Source organism: Oncorhynchus nerka, linkage group LG27, assembly GCF_034236695.1.
Source record: "Oncorhynchus nerka isolate Pitt River linkage group LG27, Oner_Uvic_2.0, whole genome shotgun sequence".
Taxonomy (NCBI): Eukaryota; Metazoa; Chordata; class Actinopteri; order Salmoniformes; family Salmonidae; genus Oncorhynchus; species Oncorhynchus nerka.
Window position 1 is genome coordinate 21,415,310 of NC_088422.1, and position 20,636 is coordinate 21,435,945.

The following is a 20,636-nucleotide window of genomic DNA, read 5'->3' on the forward strand; positions in this document are numbered from 1 at the left end:
GAAAAAAAATCTACAAAAATAAATAATATATACATACACACTAATATATATATATATAATATAATATATATAATATATATACACAGTGTGTATATATATATAATATATATACACATATATATATATATATACATATATATATATACACTGTATGTGTACAGTATATATATATATATATACACACACATACAGTTGAAGTCGGAAGTTTACATACACTTAGCTTGGAGTCATTAAAAGTCGTTTTTCAACCACTCCACAAATTTCTTGTTAACAAACTATAGTTTTGGCAAGTCGGTTAGGACATCTATTGTTTTCAGATTATTTCACTTATAAATTCACTGTATCACAATTCCAGTGGGTCAGAAGTTAACATACACTATTTGACTGTGCCTTTAAACAGCTTGGAAATTTTCAGAAAATGTCATGGCTTTAGAAGCTTCTGATAGGCTAATTGACATCATTTGAATCAATTGAAGGTGTACCTGTGGATGTATTTCAAGGCCTACCTTCAAACTCAGTACCTCTTTGCTTGACATCATTGGAAAATCAAAAGAAATCTGCCAAGCCTGGTTCATCCAAGAATTTCCAAATGCAAGTATAAACACCATGGGACCCCGCAGCCGTCATACCGCTCAGGAAGGAGACGTGTTCTATCTCCTAGAGATGAACGTACTTTGGTGCGAAGTGCAAATCAATCCCAGAAAAACAGCAAAGGACCTTGTGAAGATGCTGGAGGAAACACGTCCAAAAGTATCTATATCCACAGTAAAACGAGTCCTATATCGACATAACCTGAAAGGCTGCTCAGCAAGGAAGAAGCCACTGCTCCAAAACTGCCATAAAAAAGCCAGACTACGGTTTGCAACTGCACATGGGGATAAAGATTGTAGTTTTTGAAGAAATGTCCTCTAGTCTGATGACACAAAAATATAACTGTTTGGCCATAATGACCATCTTTATGTTTGGAGGAAAAATGGGGAGTCTTGCAAGCCGAAGAACACCATCCGAACCGTGAAGCACGGGGGTGGCAGCATCATGTTGTGGGGGTGCTTTGCTGCAGGAGGGACTGGTGCACTTCACAAAATAGATGGCATCATGAGGTAGGAAAATTTGGTGGATATATTGAAGCAACATCTCAAGACATCAGTCAGAAAGTTAAAGCTTGGTCGCAAATGGGTCTTCCAAATGGAAAATGACCCCAAGCATACTTCCAAATTTCAGCAAAATGGCTTAAGGACAACAGAGACAAGGTATTGGGAGTGGCCATCACAAAGCCCTGACCTCAACCCCATATAAAATTTGTGGACAGAACTGAAAATGCGTGTGTGAGCAAGGAGGCCTACAAACCTGACTCAGTTACACCAGCTCTGTCAGGAGGAATGGGCCAAAATTCACCCAACTTATTGTGGGAAGCGTGTAGAAGGGTACCCAAAACGTTTGACCCAAGTTAAACAATTTAAAGGCAATGCTACAAAATACTAATTGAGTGGATGTAAACTTCTGACCCATTGGGGATGTGATGAAAGAAATAAAAGCTGAAATAAATCACTCTTCTATTATTGACATTTCACATTCTTAAAATAAAGTGGTGATCCTAACTGACCTAAGACAGGGAATTTTTACTAGGATTAAATGTCAGGAATTGTGAAAAACTGAGTTTAAATGTATTTGGCTAGGGTGTATGTAAACTTCCAACTATATATATATTAAATGGTATATGTATTTTTCCAATTGCCTTTCTAATGTAGCTTTATTTCTGCATCTCATCTTGAGAACTACATTACACAGGCAGGAATTACGGCTCCAACAAGAATGACGTTTTGAATATATATTTTATTTTATTTTGAGGCCTACTGGATCCTTAAGCTTTTTGTTTTGCAACAAAAACTGTTTGAGGGGTGGTGGTGGATCACTAGCCTTGTGTTTCAGCCATGGTAACTGAGATCAGACTAACATTTTTGGGAATATGATATTAGACCAATATATTAGTTATATACATGTATAAGTTATATTTTTCAAGAATCAATGGCGTACTAGTAATTAAAATGACCATTGGACAGCAGGTGCTACTATTGCAAGTAGCACCTTTAACATTAAACAGGAGTCTGCAAAGACAAATGTAGATCGAATTGGTGAATCATGCAAATTAACAGGTTTGATCCAATCAATTTGATGTCAACAGTTGTTCAACACTTAAATAACCAAAACCACACACAAAGAAAGAGTAAATCACAGCTAAATTATACTGCATGAATGACCAGTGGCTTGCTTTAGAGTTTGGAGTGGCCCGGGGGTCTAGAACACTTATAAACAAAGACATATTTAAAAGTAAAATAATTTAAACATAAAAAACACATTTGTAATAGACATTATTTTGATATCCATTTAGCTGTGGGCTCATCTATCTCTGACTAACTGATGAGTCTGCAGTTTGAAGTGCAATTCAGTCAGACTTTAGTGCTGTAAAGTGCAGAGGGTTTTCACTCCGTGGAATCAGTTGACGTGTCTCAACAGTTTCACAGTTAGTGGCTTCTGTTCCTTGCTTCCTCTCCTTCATCCACATTGATCTTATTTGACTTAGATTCACCTGACCTCTTCTTCTAGATCAGTGTGGACGAATGGAAAAAGTGGTTGATATGTGCTCGAGCCTCCTGGTCAGTAGGTGTTTCTGGGCACTTCAATGGAGTCCTCCTGGAATGAGCCTCTGCTGGCCCTCATGGTAGAGCGCACCCTAGTGCTTCGGGGTCAGAGGGTGAGAGCTGCCTCAGCTCCCTACGGGACAGACGGACAGGGGCCAGTTCCACTCTGGGAGTCTGCAGGCTGGGGCTGTCCCCTGCTCCATCACTGGCCCCCTTCCTGCCCTGGGTCTGCAGGTCTGGAGCCTGGGGGGGGGGGGATTTGGTGACCAGCTCTCGGAGCTTCCTCTTCAGCTCACGACTGGAGTTCTTATAGAAGAACAGGTCTCTCTCCAGCTGCTGCAGCCTAGCCTGGACCGCCTGACCACTGTTCCCTGAGCCACCCTCTACACACAAACAGAAAATTAGCAGTAAAACACACAATGAACGGGCAGGAATACCACACTCAAACATTTACCACATTGATGCATATACACACACGGACCTCGGCACTGTTGCAGTAGTAACTGTATGCTATGTTGGTGCTCTCGATGCTGCTCAGTGAGCCGCCGGTCTGTGTCCAGAGTGAGGCGCTGTAGAGCTGCCTCCATCTCCCTGGTTACTGCCTCCTGCTCTCCACTCTGCAGCTCCAGCTCCTCACAGCGCAGCTGCAGCCGCTGCTCTGACTCCCTCAGACACACCACCTGGAGGGGCCAAGGGAATGCTTTCAACATTTGCCAGTTTAGGAGGCTAACGGAAGGTTAGGAGTGTAGTGGATGTCTTATTTTGGCCTACGTAGAACTTGAAGATTACTCTGACATGAAAAGCACTATACAAATTAAATGTATATTTATCATCATCATCTCTTGAACCAGTCCCACTTCTGAGCCAAACCTTTTTCAAACTCTTAAAATCTCAATCCCAGCCTTTCCTCAAATGAGGGTTCTAATGCAGTGTACTGTCGACCAGATACCACTTTGTTGTAGGCATCACCTAGTTCTCCCTTTGTAGATGTTTATCCAAAACAGCATGCATAATAGCATGTTCCACTATCCAGTACAGTCTCAAAGCTGACTAGGCTAGTGAGAACCTCCCTCTCCCGATTGGTTATCACAAAGCAAAGTCTGACGCTCATCGGATGTGGCAGGGCTTGCAAACCATGACAGACTACAAAAGGGAAGCACAGCCAAAAGCTGCCCAGTGACACAAGCCTACCAGACGGGCTAAACTACTTCTATGCTCGCTTCGAGGCAGATAACACTGAAACATGCATGAGAGCACCAGCTGTTCCAGAAGACTGTGTGATCACACTCTCCGCATTCGATGGGAGTAAGACCTTTAAACAGGTCAACATTCACAAGGCTAGATGGATTACCAGAGCGTGTACTGTGAGCATGCACTGACCAACTGGCAAGTGTCTTCACTGACATTTTCAACCTCTCCGAGTCTGTAATACCAACATGTTTCAAGCAGACCACCATAGTCCTTGTGCCCAAGAACACTAAGGTAACCTGCTTAAATTACTACCGACCCGTAGCACTCACGTCCGTAGCCATGAAGTGCTTTGAAAGGCTGGTCATGGCTCACATTAACACCATTATCCCAGAAACCCTAGACCCACTCTAATTTGCATACCGCCCTAACAGATCCACAGATGATGCAATCTCTATTGCACTCCACACTGCCCTTTCCCACCTGGACAAAAGGAACATTTATGTGAGAATGTTATTCATTGACTACAGCTCAGCGTTCAACACCATAGTGCCCTCAAAGCTCATCAATACGCTAAGGATCCTGAGACTAAACACTTCCCTCTGTAACTGGATCCTGGACTCTCTGACGGACGGCCCTCATGTGGTAAGGGGAGGTAACAACATATCTGCCACACTGATCCTCAACACGGGGGACCCTCAGGGGTGCGTGCTCAGTCACCTCCTGTACTCCCTGTTCACTCATGACTGCACGGCCAGGCACGACTCCAACATTATTAAGTTTGCCGATGACAACAGTGGTAGGCCTGATCACCGACAACGACGAGACAGCCTATAGGGAGGAGGTTAGAGACCTGGCCATGTGGTGCCAGGACAACAACCTCTCCCTCAACGTGATCAAGACAAAGGAGATGATTGTGGACTACAGGAAAAAGAGGACAGAGCACGCCCCCATTCTCATCGACAGGGCTGTAGTGGAGCAGGCTGAGAGCTTCAAGTTCCTTGGTGTCCACATTACCAACAAACTAACATGGTACAAGCACAAAGACCGTAATGAAGAGGACACGACAAAACCTATTCCCCCTTAGGAGACTGAAAAGATTTGGCATGGGTCCTCAGATCCTCAAAAGGTTCTACAGCTGCACCATCGAGAGCATCCTGGTTGCATCACTGCCTGGTATGGCAACTGCTCGGCCTCCGACCGCAAGGCACTACAGAGGGTAGTGCGAACGGCCCAGTACATCACTGGGGCCAAGCTTCCTGCCATCCAGGACCTCTATACCAGGCGGTGTCAGGGGAAGGCCCTAAAAATGGTCAAAGACTCCAGCCACCCTAGTCATAGACTGTTCTCTCTGCTACGCATAGTTTTAATAACTCTACCTACATGTACAGTGCCTTGCGAAAGTATTCGGCCCCCTTGAACTTTGCAACCTTTTGCCACATTTCAGGCTTCAAACATAAAGATATAAAACTGTATTTTTTGTGAAGAATCAACAACAAGTGGGACACAATCATGAAGTGGAACGACATTTATTGGATATTTCAAACTTTTTTAACAAATCAAAAACTGAAAAATTGGGCGTGCAAAATTATTCAGCCCCCTTAAGTTAATACTTTGTAGCGCCACCTTTTGCTGCGATTACAGCTGTAAGTCGCTTGGGGTATATCTCTATCAGTTTTGCACATCGAGAGACTGACATTTTTTCCCATTCCTCCTTGCAAAACAGCTCGAGCTCAGTGAGGTTGGATGGAGAGCATTTGTGAACAGCAGTTTTCAGTTCTTTCCACAGATTCTCGATTGGATTCAGGTCTGGACTTTGACTTGGCCATTCTTAACACCTGGATATGTTTATTTTTGAACCATTCCATTGTAGATTTTGCTTTATGTTTTGGATCATTGTCTTGTTGGAAGACAAATCTCCGTCCCAGTCTCAGGTCTTTTGCAGACTCCATCAGGTTTTCTTCCAGAATGGTCCAGTATTTGGCTCCATCCATCTTCCCATCAATTTTAACCATCTTCCCTGTCCCTGCTGAAGAAAAGCAGGCCTAAACCATGATGCTGCCACCACCATGTTTGACAGTGGGGATGGTGTGTTCAGGGTGATGTGCCGTGTTGCTTTTTACGCCAAACATAACGTTTTGCATTGTTGCCAAAAAGTTCAATTTTGGTTTCATCTGACCAGAGCACCTTCTTCCACATGTTTGGTGTGTCTCCCAGGTGGCTTGTGGCAAACTTTAAACAACACTTTTTATGGATATCTTTAAGAAATGGCTTTTTTCTTGCCATTCTTCACTAAAGGCCAGATTTGTGCAATATACGACTGATTGTTGTCCTATGGACGGAGTCTCCCACCTCAGCTGTAGATCTCTGCAGTTCATCCAGAGTGATCATGGGCCTCTTGGCTGCATCTCTGATCAGTCTTCTCCTTGGATGAGCTGAAAGTTTAGAGGGACAGCCAGGTCTTGGTAGATTTGCAGTGGTCTGATACTCCTTCCATTTCAATATTATCGCTTGCACAGTGCTCCTTGGGATGTTTAAAGCTTGGGAAATCTTTTTGTATCCAAATCCGGCTTTAAACTTCTTCACAACAGTATCTCGGACCTGCCTGGTGTGTTCCTTGTTCTTCATGATGCTCTCTGCGCTTTTAACGGACCTCTGAGACTATCACAGTGCAGGTGCATTAATACGGAGACTTGATTACACACAGGTGGATTGTATTTATCATCATTAGTCATTTAGGTCAACATTGGATCATTCAGAGATCCTCACTGAACTTCTGGAGAGAGTTTGCTGCACTGAAAGTAAAGGGGCTGAATAATTTTGCACGCCCAATTTTTCAGTTTTTGATTTGTTAAAAAAGTTTGAAATATCCAATAAATGTCGTTCCACTTCATGATTGTGTCCCACTTGTTGATGATTCTTCACAAAAAAATACAGTTTTATATCTTTATGTTTGAAGCCTGAAATGTGGCAAAAGGTCGCAAAGTTCAAGGGGGCCGAATACTTCCGCAAGGCACTGTACATATTACCTCAACTAACTGGTGCCCCCACACATTGACTATGTACAGGTACCCCCCCTGTATATAGTCTTGCTATTGTTATTTTACTGCTGCTCTTTAATTACTTGTTACTTTTATTTCTTATTCTAATCCATATTTTTTTTAACTGCATTGTTGGTTAGGGGCTCGTAAGTAAGCATTTTACTTAAAGGTCTACATCAGTTGTATGTGGCGCATTTGATTGGCATCCGATTTGAACTTTGCACAACTCTGGTCGTATCGCTCGCCAATGGTCAAAAGTTTCCTCATGTGGCCTCCTTCCTTCGAAAATGAGTGAATTACGGTAGTTTGGTGTGGCTTTTCATGTCCTGCAGAAACACAGTCATGTGCTCATCCAGCAGCGGGATCTTGCATTTTGGAGATGAATAGGCTCTGGTCGGATAGGCACTGCAATAACATCTTCTAAACGTGTATGCAACCAATAACATTTTATTTGGATTTAGTTTGGTCGCTCAAAGTAGTTTGTTGTGTGTGTGTGTGTGTGTGTGTCTGTGTGTGTGTGTGTGAGTGAGTGAGTGAGTGTGTGAGTGAGTGAGTGAGTGTGTGTGGGGACTCTGACCTTGTTGAAGTATTTGACCAACAGTGCAGAGGCCTCAGGAAGCGGCAGCTCCCTTAGCGCCCTCATGATGTCATCGTCTTCGTCTCCATGGGCGGAGTTAGATGTGTCCCCGAGCTCACTCTGTCTCTCCTGGATGGAACGGTTCTTAAACTCCACAGCAGCATCCAACGCCTCCAGGGCCTCCTCCAACTGCAGCAGAGCATGCTCCTCCTATACACACACACCATTGATCAGCCCCCTGCAGTCAGAATGACACCCAGTCGGAAGGAAGGTGGTGAACGTTGAGCTCACCTCTGGCGTGAGCACCCTGCCGTCTCTCAGCTGTGTGTCCAGGGTGTCCCTCCTCAGACGCAGGCTCTCCCTCTCCTTCAGCAACTCCTCCATAGACACTCCACACAGCCCTGCTGCCGGGGAGGACAGTCCCCTCCTTACACCTCCTCTCTCCTCCAGCTCCTGATCCAAAGCTCCCAGACGAGCCGACACTCGCAGCAAGTCCTGACTCAGAGCCTGAGGAATACACATGAACGTACCCACACACACTTTCAATATCAGATAACAACACTGGATTGCCTTAACTTACACAAAAATATAATATAAGTTTTTTTCCTTTTTTTCCCCCAATATAATACTTTGGATTTCTATGCCCCGCTCTGTGTTTACCTGGCTGGAGCGGAGCCTCTTGATCTGCAGCTGTTTCCTCTCCTGGACACAGGCCTCTCGGTGCTGCAGCACTTCTTCTCTGTGCCTCAGCTCCTCCTCCAGCTCTTGCAGGCCCCTCCTCCTCTGCAGAGCACGCTCCTCCTCTTGCTCCAGCCACGTGCGTCTCTCAGACAGCTAGGCATCGTACACGGCCAAAACGAACACATCCACATTTCAAAACACAAACATAGTTTAAAATAGTCAAATTATGTTGAATATACAAATGAGATCTAAGGAATCACCATGACTGCTTGGTGAACAATGAAATTGCCTTTTATTGACATAATAAACACATTGTGCAGAGAGGGGCAGCCGAACCTAAACCTGTGATCATTTGCAGATGTCATGTAGGCTCACCTTTTCCTCCGAGTCTTTACAGGCTCCATTTTGAAAGACAGCCATGTCTGTCCCCAGGTCCTGCAACACAGCAGCATCACACCCTTTAGCATGCTGTTCACATGCACATTACTACATTTGAAAAACAAAATGGCTTGGTTTTCACAATTCCTGACATTTAATCCTAGTAAAAATTCCCTGTTTTAGGTCAGTTAGGATCACCACTTTATTTTAAGAATGTGAAATGTCAGAATAATAGTAGAGAGAATGATTTATTTCAGCTTTTATTTCTTTCATCACATTCCCAGTGGGCCAGAAGTTTACATACACTCAATTAGTATTTGTAAGCATTGCCTTTAAATTCCTTAACTTGGGTCAAACAATTCACGTAGCCTTCCACAAGCTTCCCAGAATTTTGTCCCATTCCTCCTGACAGATCTGGTGTAACGGAGTCAGGTTTGTAGGCCTCCTTGCTCGCACACACTTTTTCAATTCTGTCCACTAAAATGCTCGTCCTTTGCTGTTGTTCTGGGATTGATTTGCAGAACGCGTCTCCTTCCTGAGTGGTATGACGGCAGCATGGTCCCATGGTGTTTATACTTGCGTACTATTGTTTGTACAGATGAACGTGGTACCTTCAGGTGTTTGGAAATTGCTCCCAAGGATGAACCAGACTTGTGGAGGTATTGGCTGATTTCTTTTGAGTTTCCCATGATGTCAAGCAAGAGGCACTGAATTTGAAGGTAGGCCTTGAAATACATCCACAAGTACACCTCCAATTGACTCAAATGATGTCAATTAGCCTATCAGAAGCTTCTGAAGCCATGACATAATTTTCTGAAATGTTCCAAGCTGTTTAAAGGCACAGTCAACTTAGTGTATGTAAACTTCTGACCCACTGGAATTGTGATTATTTCACTTATAAATCACTGTGTCTGTAAACAATTAAAAATTAGATGTCTTAACCGACTTGCCAAAACTATAGTGTGTTAACAAGAAATTTGTGGAGTGGTTGAAAAACGAGTTTTAATGACTCCAACCTAAGTGTATGTAACCTTCCGACTTCAACTGTACATGGATGCAAGGACTGAGAGTCTGATGTCAACGGGAGTTCTGTATTGGGGCGGCAGAGTAGTCTAGTGGTTAGAGCGTTGGACTAGTAACCGAAAGGTTGCAAGTTCAAATCCCCGAGCTGACAAGGTACAAATCTGTCGTTCTGCCCCTGAACAGGCAGTTAACCCACTGTTCCTAGGCCGTCATTGAAAATAAGAATTTGTTCTTAACTGACTTGCCTAGTAAAATTATTATTATTTTTTTAAATTAACGCTCCTTGAATTTTTATTTTATTTTTTATTTTACCTTTATTTTACTAGTGTAACGGCGTTCTTCGTTTGTGGAAAGAGAGTCGGACCGAAATGCAGCGTGTTGGTTACTCATGACTTTAATGAATGAACTGCGGTACATGAAATAACTCAGAATACAAAACAACAAACAGAACGTGAAACTAATTACAGCCTATCTGGTGACTACAACACAGAGACAGGAACAAACACCCACGAAATACCAAGCGAAACTCAGGCTGCCTAAATACGGTTCCCAATCAGAGACAACGAAAGCACCTGACTCTAATTGAGAATCGCCTCAGGCAGCCAAGCCTATACCACACCCCTAATCAGCCGCAATCCCAAATAATACAAACCCCAATACGAAACATAACATATAAACCCATGTCACACCCTGGCCTACCCAAACACATGACAAAAACACAAAATACAATGACCAAGGCGTGACAACTAGGCAAGTCAGTAAAGAACAAATTCTTATTTTCAATGACGAATGGGTATCGCTATAATTTTTTTTATTTTAAATGGTCAATAAATAAATGATTTTCATGCAGCTCCACGTTTACTTCGAGGAATAAAAGTGAATATATGCAAATTGCCCTAGAAGTCCACCTATAAAACAACCTAGGTCAGGACTATACACCCTTTAAGCAGAGTTCATAGAGACACTGGCAAGTCACATTCAAAGACTTTTCAGGGACATTTTCAAGCACTTAATTATAATTTTAAAGGACATCAATGTTATACATTATAGAACACCCCCCCCCCCCCCAAATAAAATAGGCCTTAAACATTTACTATAAAAATAGTGCCGTTTTTAGGCCTTCCCTATGCATTGATATTGAAATGATTATGACATTCTAAAATATGTGAGAATAATGTGGACATTGCCTGACTAAATAGATTGGATGCATGGATGGTGATTTTTCAGCAGCCTATGTGGCCGACGCAGGCACACACAATAAAGCCATGAATAGCGGTAGCATTAATCTCACCATCGCTATTTTTATAAAGTGACCAAAAACCAGGTTCCTTTTTTGATGTAAGGATTTGTATGGAAAGGCAAGTTGAAGCCAATATTAGATGCTGTCGTCACTCTTCAACTGACGCGTCGGGAAACAAACAAGTGGCCCCATCTCTCACAAGAACGGATAAAAAAATGAAATCACAGACAATTATAAGGGAACAGAAGAACTTACAACTTGGCTACAATAATTACAAGGACTTTTCAAGCACCAAATTGAGGAACTGTCTGATTATGAAGGTAAGCCTATTCCAGTACTTGAATTTTTGAGCAGACTACAACAGATGATCAACATCAAGTCGCTAGGGAAATTAGATCTAACATGGATCCAGGCACAATGGTCTTCAAATGCATAACGAATGAGACACCAAAATATTCTGGATATTCCTCATGAACACCCTTTTTCCAGTTCTTGGGCTGTTGTTGCATCGCATGCACTATCACAACCGCTGTTCATAACTTGGGCTGTTGTTGCATCGCATGCACTATCACAACCGCTGTTCATAACTTGGGCTGTTGTTGCATCGCATGCACTATCACACCCGCTGTTCATAACTTGGGCTGTTGTTGCATCGCATGCACTATCACAACCGCTGTTCATAACTTGGGCTGTTGTTGCATCGCATGCACTATCACAACCGCTGTTCATAACTTGGGCTGTTGTTGCATCGCATGCACTATCACAACCGCTGTTCATAACTTGGGCTGTTGTTGCTGCACTATCACACCCGCTGTTCATAACTTGGGCTGTTGTTGCATCGCATGCACTATCACAACCGCTGTTCATAACTTGGGCTGTTGTTGCATCGCATGCACCATCACAACCGCTGTTCATAACTTGGGCTGTTGTTGCATCGCATGCACCATCACACCCGCTGTTCATAACTTGGGCTGTTGTTGCATCGCATGCACCATCACACCCGCTGTTCATAACTTGGGCTGTTGTTGCATCGCATGCACCATCACACCCGCTGTTCATAACTTGGGCTGTTGTTGCATCGCATGCACTATCACAACCGCTGTTCATAACTTGGGCTGTTGTTGCATCGCATGCACTATCACACCCGCTGTTCATAACTTGGGCTGTTGTTGCATCGCATGCACTATCACAACCGCTGTTCATAACTTGGGCTGTTGTTGCATCGCATGCACCATCACACCCGCTGTTCATAACTTGGGCTGTTGTTGCATCATGCACCATCACATGCACTTGGGCTATCACAACCGCTGTTCATAACTTGGGCTGTTGTTGCATCGCATGCACCATCACACCCGCTGTTCATAACTTGGGCTGTTGTTGCATCGCATGCACTATCACAACCGCTGTTCATAACTTGACTGTCATTTGGAAAATTCCTTCTTAGATCATCTGATGATGTGTGAAAATAGCGCAGCATAACTAATCAGCTGGACACCAAATGTGTATCCAACAAGTATAATGCATCATTATTAAAGAAGCACATTAATGACAGTATTAATTTAGGTTAAGAATCCAGGAAAAATGACTCGATTTGGCAATTGCATTTATTATTCAGGATGTGTGTGCCCATAAACTGTTTTCACCCCGTAACATACGTCACTAAATTTGCATTTCTGAGATCTCTATCCATCCAGGATAGATCGGATAGATGAGATTTTGGACAAATCCGTCAAGACACCAAACATGACAAAGGATTAAAATCAACTCGTGAATTTTAATGAATATATCTATGATCCCCCTTATATCTTAACTTAATGGCATGAAAAATATATATATATTTTTATCAATGACTTATCAACAGCTGTTACAAGTTGTCCAGTATAGGAAATCTTCACTGGTACCCTAGTTTATAGAAAGACCAAAATGCTTTAAGACTGTTCTATGAGTGCTGTATAAATGCTTTATGACTGTTCTATGAGTGCTGTATAAATGCTTTATGACTGTTCTGTGAGTGCTGTATAAATGCTTTATGACTGTTCTGTGAGTGCTGTATAAATGCTTTATGACTGTTCTATGAGTGCTGTATAAATGCTTTATGACTGTTCTATGAGTGCTGTATAAATGCTTTATGACTGTTCTGTGAGTGCTGTATAAATGCTTTATGACTGTTCTGTGAGTGCTGTATAAATGCTTTATGACTGTTCTGTGAGTGCTGTATAAATGCTTTATGACTGTTCTGTGAGTGCTGTATAAATGCTTTATGACTGTTCTGTGAGTGCTGTATAAATGCTTTATGACTGTTCTGTGAGTGCTGTATAAATGCTTTGACTGTTCTGTGAGTGCTGTATAAATGCTGTATGACTGTTCTGTGAGTGCTGTATAAATGCTTTATGACTGTTCTGTGAGTGCTGTATAAATGCTTTATGACTGTTCTGTGAGTGCTGTATAAATGCTTTATGACTGTTCTGTGAGTACTGTATAAATGCTTTATGACTGTTCTATGAGTGCTGTATAAATGCTTTATGACTGTTCTATGAGTGCTGTATAAATGCCTTATGACTGTTCTGTGAGTGCTGTATAAATGCTTTATGACTGTTCTATGAGTGCTGTATAAATGCTTTATGACCGTTCTATGAGTGCTGTATAAATGCTTTATGACCGTTCTATGAGTGCTGTATAAATGCTTTATGACCGTTCTATGAGTGCTGTATAAATGCTTTATGACCGTTCTATGAGTGCTGTATAAATGCTTTATGACCGTTCTATGAGTGCTGTATAAATGCTTTATGACCGTTCTATGAGTGCTGTATAAATGCTTTATGACCGTTCTATGAGTGCTGTATAAATGCTTTATGACCGTTCTATGAGTGTTGTATAAATGCTTTATGACCGTTCTATGAGTGCTGTATAAATGCTTTATGACCGTTCTATGAGTGCTGTATAAATGCTTTATGACCGTTCTATGAGTGCTGTATAAATGCTTTATGACCGTTCTATGAGTGCTGTATAAATGCTTTATGACCGTTCTGTGAGTGCTGTATAAATGCTTTATGACCGTTCTGTGAGTGCTGTATAAATGCTTTATGACCGTTCTATGAGTGCTGTATAAATGCTTTATGACCGTTCTGTGAGTGCTGTATAAATGCTTTATGACCGTTCTGTGAGTGCTGTATAAATGCTTTATGACCGTTCTATGAGTGCTGTATAAATGCCTTATGACCGTTCTGTGAGTGCTGTATAAATGCTTTATGACCGTTCTGTGAGTGCTGTATAAATGCTTTATGACCGTTCTGTGAGTGCTGTATAAATGCTTTATGACCGTTCTGTGAGTGCTGTATAAATGCTTTATGACCGTTCTGTGAGTGCTGTATAAATGCTTTATGACCGTTCTATGAGTGCTGTATAAATGCTTTATGACCGTTCTGTGAGTGCTGTATGAATGCTTTATGACTGTTCTATGAGTGCTGTATAAATGCCTTATGACTGTTCTATGAGTGCTGTATAAATGCTTTATGACTGTTCTATGAGTGCTGAATAAATGCTTTATGACCGTTCTGTGAGTGCTGTATAAATGCTTTCTGACTGTTCTATGAGTGCTGTATGAATGCTTTATGACTGTTCTATGAGTGCTGTATAAATGCCTTATGACTGTTCTATGAGTGCTGTATAAATGCTTTATGACTGTTCTATGAGTGCTGTATGAATGCTTTATGACTGTTCTATGAGTGCTGTATAAATGCCTTATGACTGTTCTATGAGTGCTGTATAAATGCCTTATGACTGTTCTATGAGTGCTGTATAAATGCTTTGACTGTTCTATGAGTGCTGTATAAATGCTTTATGACTGTTCTATGAGTGCTGTATAAATACATTATGACTGTTCTATGAGTGCTGTATAAATGCTTTATGACTGTTCTATGAGTGCTGTATAAATGCTTTATGACTGTTCTATGAGTGCTGTATAAATGCTTTATGACTGTTCTATGAGTGCTGTATAAATGCTTTATGACTGTTCTATGAGTGCTGTATAAATGATTTATGACTGTTCTATGAGTGCTGTATAAATGCTTTATGACTGTTCTATGAGTGCTGTATAAATGCTTTATGACTGTTCTATGAGTGCTGTATAAAATGTTCTCAGAATGTTGTATTGTTAGCACTGACCTTGGTCCTGTATTGATCCCTGGAGCCACTGGTCTGCAGGCTAGCCCTGCTCTGTGTCTCCACCTGCTGTAGGCGCTGCAGATTCACCGTCTGACTCCGCCTCACTCTGCGCTCCTCACGCTCTACGGAAGCACAGGCCGGGCTTAGCAATGAAACAGAAATGACAGGAAATATAAGACTCTTAAAGTGTCATATCACTGTATTTACCTGTAGGGAGTTTTGATGGTTGAGGTAACTGGAGCCCATCCTGAATCTGGTTCAAACTAGTATTTTGCGTCTGGTTCTGGTTAAAACAGGCTGGGTTCGGTCTGCTTGTCCATGTGCGGTTCATAGAGCGCCTGCAATATAGATCAAAATTAAATAAGTATTTTGTCGTAAGGAAGCAGAACAATGACATAACTCAGAGGCAGGATATTTTGGTACATTTCCACTGAGGATTTACCCCAGTGTTTTACCAAAAACGCTCAGACTTTCGTGTTTCCACCTCCACTGCCCGGCTCCTGGGACTCAATTGGCCATGGCCTCAGTGGACCTGCTCTGATTTGGGGCCAGGGCATTTACAAAACAATGGCTAACTATGAACATGGGTTTACACCTTCTCACAGAGCAATTGATTTGATTATGCAGAGGTAGTTGATTCTGCTCTTCAAAAGTCCTCACTGTCAGCTCTGGCTATGTAAACACAATGTCCCTAGTCTAACATCAGCCCTAGATATGTAAACACAATGTCCCTAGTCTAACATCAGCCCTAGATATGGAAACACAATGTCCCTAGTATAACATCAGCCCTAGATATGTAAACACAATGTCCCTAGTCTAACATCAGCCCTAGATATGGAAACACAATGTCCCTAGTCTAACATCAGCCCTAGCTATGGAAACACAATGTCCCTAGTCTAACATCAGCCCTAGATATGGAAACACAATGTCCCTAGTCTAACATCAGCCCTAGATATGGAAACACAATGTCCCTAGTCTAACATCAGCCCTAGCTATGTAAACACAATGTCCCTAGTCTAACATCAGCCCTAGATATGTAAACACAATGTCCCTAGTATAACATCAGCCCTAGATATGGAAACACAATGTCCCTAGTCTAACATCAGCCCTAGCTATAGAAACACAATGTCCCTAGTATAACATCAGCCCTAGATATGTAAACACAATGTCCCTAGTCTAACATCAGCCCTAGCTATGGAAACACAATGTCCCTAGTCTAACATCAGCCCTAGATATGGAAACACAATGTCCCTAGTCTAACATCAGCCCTAGATATGGAAACACAATGTCCCTAGTCTAACATCAGCCCTAGCTATGTAAACACAATGTCCCTAGTCTAACATCAGCCCTAGATATGGAAACACAATGTCCCTAGTCTAACATCAGCCCTAGATATGGAAACACAATGTCCCTAGTCTAACATCAGCCCTAGCTATGTAAACACAATGTCCCTAGTCTAACATCAGCCCTAGATATGGAAACACAATGTCCCTAGTCTAACATCAGCCCTAGCTATGTAAACACAATGTCCCTAGTCTAACATCAGCCCTAGATATGGAAACACAATGTCCCTAGTCTAACATCAGCCCTAGCTATGTAAACACAATGTCCCTAGTATAACATCAGCCCTAGCTATGGAAACACAATGTCCCTAGTCTAACATCAGCCCTAGCTATAGAAACACAATGTCCCTAGTATAACATCAGCCCTAGATATGTAAACACAATGTCCCTAGTCTAACATCAGCCCTAGATATGGAAACACAATGTCCCTAGTCTAACATCAGCCCTAGATATGGAAACACAATGTCCCTAGTCTAACATCAGCCCTAGCTATGTAAACACAATGTCCCTAGTCTAACATCAGCCCTAGATATGGAAACACAATGTCCCTAGTCTAACATCAGCCCTAGCTATGTAAACACAATGTCCCTAGTCTAACATCAGCCCTAGATATGGAAACACAATGTCCCTAGTCTAACATCAGCCCTAGATATGTAAACACAATGTCCCTAGTCTAACATCAGCCCTAGATATGTAAACACAATGTCCCTAGTCTAACATCAGCCCTAGATATGTAGACACAATGTCCCTAGTCTAACATCAGCCCTAGCTATGGAAACACAATGTCCCTAGTCTAACATCAGCCCTAGCTATGTAAACACAATGTCCCTAGTATAACATCAGCCCTAGCTATGGAAACACAATGTCCCTAGTATAACATCAGGGTGTGTGTACACTAGTGGAACAGCTGTTACAGTCTAAAAGCAGCATTACATTATTATATCAGTCTTTCTCACCTGAATCCCTTACTCCCCCCCTGATCCTCCTCCTCCTCCGCTTCCTCCTGTTCTCTTTGTGGGCAGATGACCTCGTCTCTCTCTTCTATCTGTGCCAGCAGCAGCTGACTGCGGGTCTTAAAGGCAGCCATCACCCTCTCCAACGAACAGGCCGGAGGACTAGTGTGGATCTGCATAAGCGACAGACAAAGACAAACTTAGCCATTGTCGCACACACACACACACACACACACACACACACACAATTGCTCTGGACACGAACCTGCCTTGTACCACAATGGCCTTGGCTGATCAGGGGAACACTGTGAGGTCTCTTCGCAGACTTCTCAGAAGCCCCGATTTCCAGCGAGGCTCCCGAGGATGCCATTCTGGAGGTCAGGAGGTCACCACGGAGACGATCGATTAACAGCTGCTGCTCTACCAGCTGCTCGCTCTGCACACTCAAACAACGGAAAGCGTCAGTTCTCAACCAATGCAGAAATGCCCAATTCTATCTTTGCCTCTATGTTTCTCCATTTCTCGTTATCCTCCAGCACAGCTCAGAATCTATGTGTCACTCTCTCTCTCCTTACCTGTTTGCGTCTGTGCTCCCTCTCCTCCTGTAAGGACTGGAGGTGTCTCTGTTTCTCCTGTAGCAGAGTCTGCACCTGCCTCTGCACCTGCTGCAGCTCTGCCTCCCTCTGGTCAAACACCTGCTCGTCTATAACCAGAGTATCCTGATGGAGGGAAGGAGTGGGAGAGAGAGTTACAATTCATACCTCTAGTTAGAATACGGTGTAAAAATAGATAATATTGAGGGGAAAAAGCTGAGAAACAGAGCCCACTACCTGGCACTTCCTGAGCTCTCGTCTGAGCTGGAGGATAGTGTTGTGGTGAGGCTTGTCGCCTGTGTCCCCCACAGGGTGCTGGTGGTCAGTGTGGCAGGAGTGGCTAAGCTCCTCGTGTCTCCCCAGCCATTCCTGCAAGCGGTGCTGCAGAGCAGGACTCAGGGTGGAACTTTGGAGCTCCTCCAATATGAAGGCAGCGTCCTGTGCAAGGCAGTAGTACTGGGGCTCATCCACTAGGCCCGCACCCCTTTGGTCACGCTCTTCCTGAGGGGTCTGTTCGGAGCTGTCAGTCATAAAGACCCCTCCCCCTGTCTTATCCCTCTTTCGCAGTGCCTCTCTCAGAGTCTGGACCTCCTGCTCCAGCTCCTCCACACGAGCCTCTCCAGGCTGCCAGCCGGGACATGCCCTGGCAGGACATAACCCAGGCTGGTTCTTCACGTGGCGTGCCCGTGAAGCAAACTGCAGCACGCTCAACGTCTCCGTGACATTGTGGTGGGAGGGGCTGACGCAGGCCACCATGAGTGTGTGGGCGGAGCCACCCAGTGAGTCCCGGAGGAGGCGTGTAATCTTGGCATCACGGTACGGCACATGGTTTCCACGGCGATGGGGGTCAGAGAGTGCACGGATGACGTTGCCCAGAGCCAGCAAGCCGGTGTTAATGTGGACAGACTCTTTGAGGCGCAGGCCTGTGTTTCCAGTGCGCGCAGCCCGTTCCGACCCAGCCAGATCCACCAGGTGGAGTTTAGAGAAGCGGACAGAGCCGTCGTCGTGGTTATGCTGAGTCAACTGCACGGTGACAATTGCGTGAGAGCGGCTGGAGCGCTCATTCATCTGAGTGGGGCCAGTGTGTCTCAGGGCATTGCCAGCCTCCAGGACGCTCTGCAACTCCTCAGCTGAGGTAATCACAGTCTCTCTGGCCCCCACCACAACTAAAACACATTCATTTCAGTCAGATTCCATACAGCATGTATGTTCACACCACCAGCCTCAGTATAACCTCTATCAACACTGTAAAACACATTGAATTCTGTCATACTGAATCCACACACACCCTAGCACAGACAGTGAGGAGTGTTACCTGTGTTGCCCCTGTCGTCCTCTCTGATGTGCAGCTCTCTGTGTGCGGTGTGGAGCTCTAGCAGGTCCCTGAGCTCCTCCCGATACAGTTCCACGTAGGACACCCTCACATCTGCTGCAGACCTGATGTCTGCAGCCCTCTCCCCCAGGAGCACAAACAGATCTGCTGCAACCTGACCAATGATCCCACTTTCCTCCTCCACCAGAGATGCTAACAAGGGTGCAAGTATTAGAGGGAGAGCAAGTTCCATGGTAAAAACACAAAAGCAGAGTTTGATAATAAAAAGTGGCCTATAATCATAAACTTCTCTGCATTTGAATAAGGTTTTCCTCCTGCTCCAGTGACAGCTCAGTTCAGTTCAGTCAGAATCGTAGTGGTAGGAGATTATTCAAGGACTAATGTCCGAACATCATCATCCCTCAATGCACATGGTGTCTCCATGATGTCAAAGTGTACAGATAAGCTCATAAAGTTAACTTACCAACATGTCCCCCGCCAAGGGTGTACGTCTTCCCAGAACCGGTTTGTCCGTAAGCGAACACTGTAGCATTGTAGCCGTCAACGAGGGATGCCACCAGAGGTTTGACACATGACTCGTAAAACTGATCCTGCGATGCAGTCGGTCCAAAGGCGTGGTCAAAAGAAAAGGTTCGGTCGCTTCCCAGCATCACCTGGGCACTGTCGGGCACCACGCGCACACACACCTGATGATTGCGTAGCACCTCTTTTGGAAGCAAAGGTCTGATCCGAACCGCAACCCGCACACACACTTCTCCCATGATCAAACAGGACGCTGGTAACATTATAAACAAAATCAGTCACTGTATTTACCTCTATGGAGTTTAACACAAACACTCACTCCCTTTCCCTGAAGAAGGCATGTTTACAGAAAAAAAAGTCTAACTTGCTCACTTCTTCAGCAACCACGACTTTCTCGCACTTTCGACCGTGAAGCGTAAAGTTGGCATATGGCGTTGTTTAACAGTATTTGAAACAACGTTAAACTTAAACTAACCCTTGATTACAGAGTTCGCTAATTACTGTAGTTAACTAGTTTTCCATAAATCTTACCGTCAGTCTCTGCTTTTGTTATTCTTCTCCGCTGACTTATGGCCGTTTTTTTGTCGTCACTAGTTACTGCAGCCACAAAGTCATAAACCCCGCCTATTTCTACAAACTCTCTTCTTGAAATTGGATTTTAAACCTAACCCTAACTTTCACCATCCTGCTAACATTGTCTGACCCTAACCTTAAATTAAGACCAAGCTCATTTTGTTTTCTTGAATTTGTACGATAGACTTTGAGGCTGTAGTAACTAGTGAAAACAGTTTTGTTGTCTCAGTTGCCATGGGATACCACCGATAAGTCAAAGAAGCTCACGCTTTCTGTCCAAGAAAAGACACTTGTTGTAAAACACACAATCCGCTGCTACAGCCCCGCTCTATGGCGGGGTTGTGCTGCTGCAGGCAAAGAATCTTTATTCAATTATTTATTTTACATT

The 20,636-nt window shown here is 43.5% G+C and overlaps 1 protein-coding gene across 2 annotated transcripts; it reads right to left on the minus strand.

Annotated features, from left to right (window-relative positions):
- Positions 1-1,813: 1,813 nt before the first annotated feature.
- On the minus strand, positions 1,814-20,428 carry LOC115111344 (kinesin-like protein KIF27). Of its 2 annotated transcripts, XM_029637295.2 has the most exons (15): positions 20,207-20,428; positions 19,617-19,928; positions 19,136-19,345; positions 18,058-18,986; positions 17,803-17,946; positions 17,493-17,663; positions 17,231-17,400; positions 15,139-15,269; positions 14,932-15,053; positions 8,502-8,561; positions 8,106-8,279; positions 7,737-7,952; positions 7,446-7,655; positions 3,121-3,319; positions 1,814-3,022 (listed from the first exon to the last, which is right to left on the minus strand). In XM_029637295.2, exons 2-15 carry the CDS (start codon positions 19,912-19,914, stop codon positions 2,715-2,717), a joined length of 3,342 nt encoding a protein of 1,113 aa, XP_029493155.2. In that variant the 5' UTR covers positions 19,915-19,928; positions 20,207-20,428; the 3' UTR covers positions 1,814-2,714. The 2 variants fall into 2 exon arrangements, with proteins under 2 accessions (XP_029493155.2, XP_029493153.2); XM_029637293.2 differs by lacking the exon at positions 20,207-20,428 and having other exon boundaries at positions 19,617-20,196.
- Between the last annotated feature and the right edge of the window lie 208 nt (positions 20,429-20,636).